The following is an 11,641-nucleotide window of genomic DNA, read 5'->3' as shown; positions in this document are numbered from 1 at the left end:
AGGGGTGTTTCACTGACATATGCAAGCTCAATGATGATATCTATTTGTTGCTTGATCGGTCTTAGTGGGGCGTATTATTAGGGGTCGAAGACAATGGCTATTTCGATGGAGGGGTAAGTCTTATATTTTTCTTATATTTCAATTTGATTATTTTTTATTTATTTATGCAAGTCATTAGTATATGTCTTTTTTTGTAAAACAACATATCGATGCGTGGGTGTCACGTCTTCTAATAATTAGGAAACTTAAGAAAAATAAAAGAAATACACGATATACAATTATGCCGACGTCTTTTAACACCGTTCACTTGAAGAATCTACGAGATGAATCATTTGCGTTGGGTAATGGACAAGCTAAACTTTATCCTGCATGGTGGGAGGTTGATAAGGTTAGTATTTATTTTAGATTGAGTTTAAAGGTATTCATAAATAAGTGCGCAAATGAATGAATTATTACTTATGATTGCAGGTGTTTATCCCTGTTTTGGAACGTAAACATTGGCTTCTCGTCAAGCTTCAGCTCCCATCCCTTAAGGCAATAGTATATGACAGCATGATAAATTACATATCATTGGCTGATTTAAGAGATATTATTAAAGGATGGAGCTCTCATTTGGCTAAATTCTTGGATGCGATAAATTATTAGACTCATTCTAGAAACAAGAAGCCAAAGAAGCTCAATATTACAGTTAGCAGAGACGAGACCGCACCACAACAAACGGAAGGAGTCAGAGAGGATTGTGGTCCTCTCGTATGCTAGGCGTTGGAGCGTTTGATCACAGGAAGTATAAAGTATCTACCTCCCACCGATAGAGATAGAGCTGCAGTAGGCTTGTGGTTTCTGCATTATATGGCTAGATCGATATATACGATCATTGCCTACATGCATCCGCGTTATAAAAATGTCCATAAACAATTGGTAAGTTTATATGCTTTTGGTTTGAAAATGTTTGGTTAAGTACCTAGAATTCAATAATTTACTGTTTGTAGGTTTTAGATGTGTAGAAAGTGTTGTTTGAGCAAATGTTTGGTTCTGCAGGTTAATCTCAGAAGTGAGCTGCGTGAAAATGATGTATGGCTGCAAAAGTTGATTCAATAGTAGATGAGGAAATAAGAATTATTGCTTATTTTTTGATTGTTTAATTGATTTGTAAAAGATGATTTGTAAAAGTTGATTTGTTTAATTGATGTGAACATAATTCTTATTTGTGCTTGTTTAATTGATTGAAATGTAATGGTTGATTTTGTTGATTTCAATCTGCATTATGTTGAAGGCAAAAATGACTATCGCAATGCGAAATGAAAATCGCAACGAGAGAATCACAATGCGAAATGAAAATCGCAACGACAAAATCGCAACGCGAAACTAAATTCGCGTTGCGATTTTCATTTCGCTTTGCGATTCCCTCGTTGCGATTTTCATTTCGCATTGTGATTCTCTAGTTACGATTTTCATTTCGCATTGCGATAGTCATTTCCGCGTTGCGATATTCATATTCGTGTTGCGATTTTCACGTTGCGATTTTCATTTCGCATTGCGATTCTCTCGTTGCGATAGTAATTTCCGCGTTGCGATAGACATTAAGATGATTGCGTCATTTCCGTGTTGCGATAGTCAAATGAATGCCTAATAAGTGATAACAACTGAACAGATCATAGCAATTTTCAAACTCAAGTTACTAATACATGCCTAACTGAAAATGTTAAAAGTTCACACATAAAATCCACATAATACAACGTTTGCATTTAAAAATCACCTAAGTTAACAGTCCCAAAAGGTGAAGCCGGTTGTGATTGGGATTTTAAAGATGATTGCGATTTTGATTGCCTTTTTCTTGACACCATATGAGCTTTGGATTTTGATGAGGATCCATATTTTGGTAGAGGAAAAGATGATTGTGATGGCACTGGTGATCCACATGTCAACCTTGTATGACCACTTTCCTTGCACCGACTACATGTCGATCTCTTCTTCTCTTCACCCTTAGACGGTATACGATTATGACTTTTTGGTCGGTCAGGTAGCCTTCTGTCCATGGCTGGTGGCAAAACTGTTTGTAAGTCATCTAGTATGTCCCACTCAGAAGGATGTGGAATAGGGTAGACAAAATCTCGCCATAAGTCTGTCGATATACTTCTGTAGTGTAACAATCCATAGCGTATGCGCTTGAATCATCTTGGTTTAGATGAAGAGAAACTTTTATAACATGGCCACACGGATAACCAGATGTTTGCCATTTTATACAACTACACGTCTTTGCATTTAGATCGACAAGCCCATTTAAGTTATTATCCAGTACTTCAAACAAAGTGTTTGAACATGGTTCAACTCTCCATGACGTTGACTTCACAACACGTTTCGTTATCTTTTTTTCTGTCCATGGTGTAACACGATGTTCCAATGTTCCTGTAAATTTAAATAAATAATACTTAGTAAAATATATGATAAGTTACGAATTTAAAGAAATAATACCTGCATGGTTTCTTTTCTTGTAGTACCACTGTTGAATAGAGGCTCGAAAAAACTCCATTAACATAGTAATGGGTAATTTCCGGGAATGACGACTTAGAGCGTTGATTGATTCTGCACTATTAGACGTCATGAAACCATATCTTGCTCCAAGTTGATGTACTCTTGACCATCTTTTAAACCCGACATCTTCTAGTGTTTGAGCTCACTGAGGCAAAACACGTCTTAAACAGTTTATATACTTATTAAAATCCACTTCCTGATAAGCTTTTACAGTCTTCCAGTATGTCCATTTGTGATTTTTTATACCAGCAGACCTTGATTTTAGATTTCTATACAAATGAACACCACAAAGTCCATGAAAAGCATCTGGGAAACACCTTCTAACAGCGTTGTCAATTGAGTTTGCCCTATCGGATATGATTGTCAAATTGCTAATAGTACCTATACAATCCCTAAGATGCCCCATAAACCATGTCCATGAATCAGAGGTTTCAGATTTGCCGACCCCGTAAGCTATTGGCAGTATCCCATTGTTAGCATCCATGGCTACTGCTAATAAGTTTACTCCAAGGTATCGACCTTTTAAATGTGCTCCGTCAACTATAATAACTGGGCGCATACAATTAATAAACGAACGAATCTACAAAATCATATACACAAGAAATATAATCATTTAAATGTGAAATGCATGTAACTAACAAAAATGAGTCAACATAATTATATTGATTTACTAACCGCAACACCAATGGCGATAAACAACAACTCAAAGCGTCCATCTCTATATGTTTTGATATGAGTTACCGACCCAAGATTTTTCAGCTTTAAATTGTGACAATAAGCCGGCAGTTGGGCAAACGATGCTTCTGGCGACCCCCTCAACAATTCCAAGGCATAACATTTGGCTCTCCAAGCTTGAGAATATGAGATACTAATCTTGAACCGAGCATTCATGTCAGTCATAATTTCATGTCCCCGATATACCCTACCATTCAAAAACATTAACTCAGCCAGAAAACCACCCAACACCTTTTTGTTTGCCTGTCCATGGTAAGGAAAAACTTGGGTTCTTGAACATGTATGTTTATCAATAAAAGTCCTAACTTGAAACATTTCGCAATCTTTTATCCTCTTTGCAATCATACGCCACATACAGTTTTTGTCAATCATACACCTTGTTTCAAAACGATCTTTGCTTGATTTGTTAACTTTTAGTTGATAGCCATCTTCCACACATTTCGTATACAAAGCTATCTTCAAGTCTTCCTTTGTATCAAAACAATTATCTTTCTTGATACGAATAATTTTTGTGTAACAATCAACTGCTATCTTTACCAACTCTTCTTCCGGTATCTGAAGTAATTCTGGCATATTCCAGTTATACTCCCGTGGCATTTTCTTCGGGGACTTTTCTTTGGGGATTTTTCTTCTTCTTTTTATTCTTCAGTGTTATATGAATTACAGAATGGATGCTCAACATGTTCATTTACAGTCGTAACTTCCTCCTCATTATCATCAACAACATCTTCCTCGGGGCTGTTTCATCATCAAAATTCGGGTATTGACCAATATCAAAATCATTACACGCATGGTCTGTTTCTTCTTCTGAAAATCATCAAAATCCGAGTATTGACCAAGATCAAAGTCCGGGTATTGACCAAGATCAAATTTCGAATACTGACTAGTACTCACAATTTTTTCTGTTGGCTCATCATCGTCTAATTGGTCAATACGAAAACCGGAATTTGGTGCTGAAAGTTGATTGGGATTTGGATTAGGGAAAGGTTGTGGGTTTTGAGATTGTGTTTGGTATTGGAAATGTGGTGAAACAATATTTGCTTGGTGATGAAATTGTGGTGGAACCATTAAATTTTGAGCACCATAAACTGGGGTTGAAAAACTTAGTTGATTACTACCCGCTACTGACCCAACTTCACTACTTCTAGGTTTAACAACATACAATGTAACATCATCACTTGAAACACTAATGTAAGCAATGAATCGTTCAATATCTTCATTGTCGGTTAACAAATAAACTTTACCATTTCTCTGATAAGATAGCCTAAATCCACTTAGGGGCTCTAAATTCAATTTATTTGCAACATGTAACATTAGAGTTTCATAAGTTAACTTTTTTAATGACAGTTTTAGTTGAAGATTCATGGGTAAAGGCATATATTGTAAAACACCATGAACATTCTCCCATGACCCTCCAAAACACAAATCTATCCAAACATGATCAACATTAGATGATTTCATTATTGTAAATTAATTTACTAAACAAACGAGCTGTGAAACTAAAACCTGTTGCTGGATGGGGAAGGATGTCGTTGGATATAGGAACGCATGTCGCCGGAGAGAGTGATAGATGGAGATGGAATGAGTTGCGATTTAGGGATTTAGGTTATGAGTTGTGCTGCTGCGTAGTTATATACCCAAAATATTTGTGTTGCGAAATTAAAACCTGTTGCGAATTCAGAAATCGAGTTGCGAATTTGAAATTCAGTATTGCGATAGTCAGAATCTCGTTGCGATTTACGTATTCGCGTTGCGAATTAGGGAAATCGCAACGCGAATTTGGGAAATCGCAATGCGATAGTCAGAATCGCATTGTGAATCTGGAAACTAATTTGCGATACCGGAGATCGCGTTGCGAATTATCGATCGCATTGCGATTTAGTTGGTCATTTTGGCAAATCCAAAAAAAGTTGATTAAAATCGTATATTATAAGGCGTTTTTGGTCACTGAGGTTATTTTCTCATAAAAAATTCACCAAATTTAAACAAAAAAAAAACACAATACACCAAGAGATGAGCAACCAAATTAACAAATCTCAACCCCAAATTTCTTAAACTAACTGACACGAGAATATAATGTCACATTAAAATTTTGATTAAAGCACAAGAAAACTTTGATCTTTTCAATTATCATTTGACAATTGACCAAATCATAAGTAATTTGTCAATTATGATTAAAACACAATATACGATAATATGTATAATCATACAAATAACAGTAAATCAAATCTTCACAAGATAAATAAAATCAAATATACGAATAACCAAATACTGTCCCCTTAGAGCAACCATAAATATTTCATAGGATTACTAAACCTATCGAACAAAATATTTAAAGTTACAGAAAGTGATCTGTATCCCATGATAGTATAAATATAGTAAACAATTCAACTAGGGATTTAAAGATCATGGAATTACAAACATACCCTAAAAACAATTATAATAATATCATAATGTTCGCATAGGGAAATACTAAATCACACAAAAATATTACTAAATCGTTAATTCCACGAATAGGTGTGGAAAACATAACTCAATTCCAATTTGTAGGTGTGGAATTCCAACGTTTTTGAAAGATAACATGGTCGGATGAAATGAGAGAATTGTTTGGAATTTTATCTTTTTTTTTTTTTTTGCTTACCTACATTTTTTGTGTCGACGAAGGTTGAAGATGGAGATTGAAAGTAGATGATTCTGGTAGTGAATTGGGTATTCAAGGTTGAAGATGGTTTTTGGATTTTAGGGTTTTTGAAGGTTGAAGATGGGTATTGAAGGTAGATGATTATGTTTCCCCATGTTTTTAACAATTTAAAAACCTTTCATGTACCATGTCATAAAATTGTTACAAGGTTAACAGTCGAGTGAGCAAAATAATTAAATTTGTAAAGTTCAATGAGCAAATTAGAAAAATTGAAAGTTAAGTGAGTAAAATAGGAGAGAGAATAAAGTTGAGTGGGGAACCATGTAATTTACCCTATATATATATATTGCTGTTTTCAGATTTTCTTATCTTGCTCGTAATATTTGCTTCGGTTCTAATCATGCAATTATTATTATATTAAAGTGAAATTATTATTTTATTAAAGTTATGGATTTGACTCAACAACTGGAGTAATCTCACCATGCAAGGCCATTGTATACAATCCCAAGTTAAACTTTATTATAGTAAAAATCAAGGTTTTTTAATTAATTGATTTACTATTTTTAATCTCGCATTCCATTGTTAAGAACTTAAGTATTAGCGTTTTAGATCCTGTTTTGCTTTTAGCCAAATCAACCAAATCATGATTACGTTACCTGAATTGTTACAAAGAATATTTTAAGACAAGGATTTGTCTTAAGAAACCAAAATACAACAGAGAGATTCGGACATGGAAAGTTGAGCCCGACAGACAGTCAGAAGGGTAATTTCGTAAATATAAGGCGAAAAGGTTCACCTTCTTAATGTTAGGTCACACCATTGCCCAAACCCTAAAATGGCCAGTTGGGTCATTACTAAGTCTATCTACTTATCCTTTCTACACGTAGCACTGTCACAGTACCCCTTTGTATTTATTGGTTAAGGTTTCCCATCATCGTCGTCTTTGGCTGCTCTTCCTTTTCCCACCCTTGGATCAACCATCCGACGGCTGAACATTAGGTCCCTTGGAGATACAAAGGAAAACCCTTTTTGTTTACCACTTTTTTTTCTTTTTAAAAAAAACCCTTTTTGTTTAGGGCTGTGTTTATCATTTTAGTGTGTAAAACAAAGCAAAAGTTTTTGTTTTTAGCTTTGAATTTATATTAGAATTAGATTAGACCAGATATTGTAAAAGGAAGCTGCAAAGGGTTATTAAAGGTCAGCAAGAACAAGGAAAAATAGGTTTTTTTTTTCGTTTTCTCGGGAAAAACGAAAAGAAAAATGGGGAGAGGTAGGGTTGAGCTGAAGAGGATTGAAAACAAGATTAACAGGCAAGTGACTTTTGCTAAGCGAAGGAATGGGCTTTTGAAGAAAGCCTATGAGCTTTCGGTTCTTTGTGATGCCGAGGTTGCTCTCATCATCTTCTCCAATAGAGGAAAACTGTACGAGTTTTGCAGTAGTTCAAGGTATATCACCAAAACGAACAAAACCCTTTTTTCTTTTCTTTTTTGGTACTCTCTCTCTCTCAAAAGCTAAATGGAAACACAAATGGAAACAATGGGTACCACAATGGGCTTTTGTTTTTGTCAAAATTTATGAAATGAAGTAATGTTTTTGAGTTTTTCCGTTTTGGTGAATTTCTTGGCGTTTATGGCAGAGCCCAAGTTTTTCTTTCATGTTCTTGTCGATGTTAGATCTGCAATTCTATAACATCAAACACAAGATCACTGATATATCATCTTTCTTATTTGATCTTTTCGTTTTATCAACCCTTTGTTTCCTTTCTTTTTCACAAATCAAACCTTTTTTTTCAAGTTTCTTCTAAATTGAAGAAACTCGGAGATTTGTTGCATATTAGCTTTGAATTTCACGAATCAGTTCTTTTCTTCCTTTCTTTAATTTATCTCATTCAAAGCTTCGTTTAGATCTTTATTTTTTCCCTTAAATTATTATAAATCATGTATGTTAATATCTGTTAACTCTGTAATCAGCTCATAATTAGGGTTCTATTTCAAAGTTTTGAACTTTTTACATATTTAAAGCTTGATGACTGATTTCTATCTGATTTGTAAGGAAAAAACATTGAAAAAAAGAAGCAAAAGAGATGAAAAACCAACGGAGATGTTTACGAACAAATCAAAACAGGAAAGACAAGCAGGAGACTTCACCACTGTTGTTTCTGTTTTTCAGATGTGTCTTGTCTTTTCTTCTTCTTACAAACCAACTTCCTTTCTTTCCAATGGATTATATTATATCTCTTTCTCTTTGTTTCTGGGAATTATAATATTACTATCTCAATCACTTGAAAGTGGATGGAGACATCTCCATAAACGCTTCTGATATTTCTAGGGTTTTAATTTCCCCAAAGCTGCTTCCCTCAGGTAAATTAGGGTTTCCAAATCTCAATTATTTCAAGTTAAATTAAACCGTAAACACCCAAATATCTCTAAGATCTAAAGTTTCAGGAGACTAGATTTCTTTTTTGTGTTATGTTTTCTTTTTACAACTGATTTATTTACCGTCGATCTTTATGTTTATAATACTAAATTACGATTGTAATAATAGTATTACGGTTGTGGATGTTGATAATTTGTTTCTTAAAAGCAAGGCATAAAGTAAAAATAAATCTTTATCTAATTATTCAAAGTTTTGCCATTTTTTCAGTTAGATTTTTTTTTCAGCCAATGAGATATTAGTATTTCAAATAAAATTATATACTTGTTTTGATGAAAAAATTGTTTGAAAACTTAAAACAAAAAAGCCATAGCTTAGGATGTATTTTAACTAAAAAATAGTATAGAGATTTAAAGTAAAAAAGTACATTTTAAGCAATTATTTTTAGTTTAAGCCTAAAAGTAACTATGTTTTTAAATTTGGAGTGCATGATCTTGATTATTTTGAAAATCGTTACGATACAGTTATTACACTATGTTATACGTGCAATATAATATTACCTTTCAATTGCTGCTGTCATAATTCCAGTTGTCTAAAATTTCAATTCACAGGATTGTATGGTTTATTTTGTGCGAGTGAATCTGTTACATCCTTTGAACATACATTTAATGAATTATATGTTTATATAGCATGATGAAAACATTGGAGAGGTACCAGAAGTGCAGCCATGGAGCTCCAGAGACAAATGTTTCAGCTAGGGAGGCTCTGGTATTCCTATTCTCTGCAACTTTTATTACAAAACACCACTTTGGTTTTTGGTTATTATTTGCCATTCAGTAACACTATGAAAATAGAGAAAAATAGATGTTGAAAAAAATATTTAAGGAAACATAACCAATTACGAAACACTACTTGGTTTTTGTTTTTTGTTTTTTGATTGTTTTGAGTTGTTTGTTAGAGAAGCCTTTAAAAGAAAATGTAACATAATATGCATTTGGCTTACATTTCTTCATGCTGTCACTATAGGAGCTAAGCAGTCAGCAGGAATATCTGAAGCTCAAAGCACGCTACGAAGCCTTACAAAGGTCTCAAAGGTAGTCCTTGAAATGACCCGATATTGTTTGCATTTCTTAAACTAAATGCTACCACAATGAAGCTGTTTACCGAATGGAAATGACTCGTTTGGATTATTTTGTTAGGAATTTACTAGGAGAAGATCTAGGCCCTTTGAGCAGCAAAGAGCTTGAGTCTCTCGAGAGGCAGCTTGATTCGTCGTTAAAGCTGATAAGATCAACGCGGGTACGTTTACTCCCTTCTCTACCTAAAATTTTCATTTCTTAAACATGGAATTATGGATCTGATTTAGTTATTTCTGGTGTAGACCCAATACATGCTGGATCAGCTCACCGATCTCCAACGAAAGGTATTCATGTCATTATCTTATTTAGTTTCAAACCAATTAAATTAGTGATGTTAAGTCAAAAATATTTCTAAGGATTGATAAAATAGTCATTTTAGCCTTTATTTTTTTTATTGAAGCACTTTGACCACCTAACATTTCATTTGGGAGAAAAATGACCTCCGGTTGGACGGAAATTATTAGTTGACTAACAGTCAATATTAGTGATGTTAAGTCAAAAATATTTCTAAGGATTGATAAATAGTCATTTTAGCCTTTATTTTTTTTTTATTGAAGCACTTTGACCACCTAACATTTCATTTGGGAGAAAAATGACCTCCGGTTGGACGGAAATTATTAGTTGACTAACAGTCAATACTTATCGTTGAAATGACAAGTCCTATATATAGGAAAGTGAGGACGTAGTAAATGTCATGTGTTAGTTAGTGATGATGTTGCACATACCACAATTTTAAAGTGATGACGTGAAACATGTCATGTGACCAAAGTGATGAATTGGTGCATATCATATGTATGTATATAAGTGATGACATGGCATATGTCACATGTACATAAGTGATGACAGAATATTTATGATCGTTAATTAATTAACGGTTTTCATCTAATAAGAGGTATTTTTGTTTTAAAATAAAAAGTTTCGGGTCAAAGTGTTTAAAAAATAGAGATCAAAGTGTTCAATAGGAGTGAATTTTGTTCTCTTTCACTAATATTTACAACTATTATTCCTCTTCTTTGATGCAGGAACACCTACTTAATGAAGCCAATAAGACCCTAAAACAAAGGGTAGGTGTCATTTTAACCGCTTTTAAGATTACCAAAAGGCCATATTTAATGACTTGAGAGAACTTTGTAGTTGATGGAAAGCTACCAAATAAACTCACTTCAGTTGAATCCAAACGCCGAAGATGTTATCGGTTACGGCCGGCAGCCAACCCATCAGCCTCATGGCGACGTCTTCTTTCATCCGTTGGACTACGAGCCTACATTGCAAATCGGGTACTACATATATATATTCGTATCCGACACTCACTACGAATTTAAATGTGTAACAATAACATTCTACATTCTAAATATCCGGTTATGTTGGATTGCAGATATCAGCCGGAAACCATATCGGCCGTCACTGCCGGTCCGAGTGTGAATAATTACATGACCGGATGGCTACCATGATTATGATACATAAAAAATGATATAAGAAAGCATGCATGGGAAAATGCATGTATGCAAGGTATACGCATTACTTTCATAAGAATATTAGCGCATTTTATCATCTGTTTGCATGGCTATTTGAAGAAACACAATGTGTGTAATGTCGTGAATTTAATAGTATTAAATTCTTGTCTTTTTATTGAGGATGCCACCATAAACTCCGCCCATCTCTCTCTCATTTGACTAGTTTGAAATGTTGTTTGCTTGTAATTTGTAAGAGATTCCGATTTGAGCTTCATCTGCTTAATTTAGTTTTAAAAAAATCAATAGTTGATTAAAATTGAATGAAAATCCGCAACTATTAAGATAATGCAACACCCGAAAATTTCTCCAAATTAAAACACTAAAATTTTGGGAAATTTTAAAAATTAAATCCCTAAATTCCGTTTAGGACTAAATTGTAAATATTGGAAGTTTTGTTTCTATTTCAAAAACTCTATGAAATTAAATGGATTGATTTGTAATTAAACCATGTTTCTTTAAATCAAAATTCCCCCCCCCCCCGAGTATATCACCTACGCGTCTGCTACCCTTTCTTTTCCCACAAACCCTAGCGCCGCTCACCCGCTTTCTCTCCAAAAACTGCCGCTGTCCTTCCTTTCTTCGCCGGATCCAAGTAAATTCCGTCGCCGACCAACATCTTTAAGCCTCCGCATCGTGACCTTGCTCTTGCCGTCATCTTTGGAGTGGGTTAGCGTGAACCCACGAACTTGGGCTCGCAAATCTCCTCG

General features: G+C 34.4%; 1 protein-coding gene across 1 annotated transcript; it reads left to right on the top strand.

Annotated features, from left to right (window-relative positions):
- Nucleotides 1-7,009: 7,009 nt before the first annotated feature.
- Nucleotides 7,010-11,049, top strand: LOC120149132 (agamous-like MADS-box protein MADS4). The gene is made up of 8 exons (XM_039162021.1): nt 7,010-7,353; nt 8,971-9,049; nt 9,308-9,375; nt 9,481-9,580; nt 9,663-9,704; nt 10,443-10,484; nt 10,555-10,697; nt 10,796-11,049. Exons 1-8 carry the CDS (start codon nt 7,169-7,171, stop codon nt 10,869-10,871), a joined length of 735 nt encoding a protein of 244 aa, XP_039017952.1. The 5' UTR covers nt 7,010-7,168; the 3' UTR covers nt 10,872-11,049.
- Nucleotides 11,050-11,641: the final 592 nt, after the last annotated feature.

Source organism: Hibiscus syriacus, unplaced genomic scaffold (assembly GCF_006381635.1).
Source record: "Hibiscus syriacus cultivar Baekdansim isolate YM2019G1 unplaced genomic scaffold, ASM638163v2 tig00110989_pilon, whole genome shotgun sequence".
Taxonomy (NCBI): Eukaryota; Viridiplantae; Streptophyta; class Magnoliopsida; order Malvales; family Malvaceae; genus Hibiscus; species Hibiscus syriacus.
This window is presented reverse-complemented; position numbering and strand designations above follow the sequence as displayed.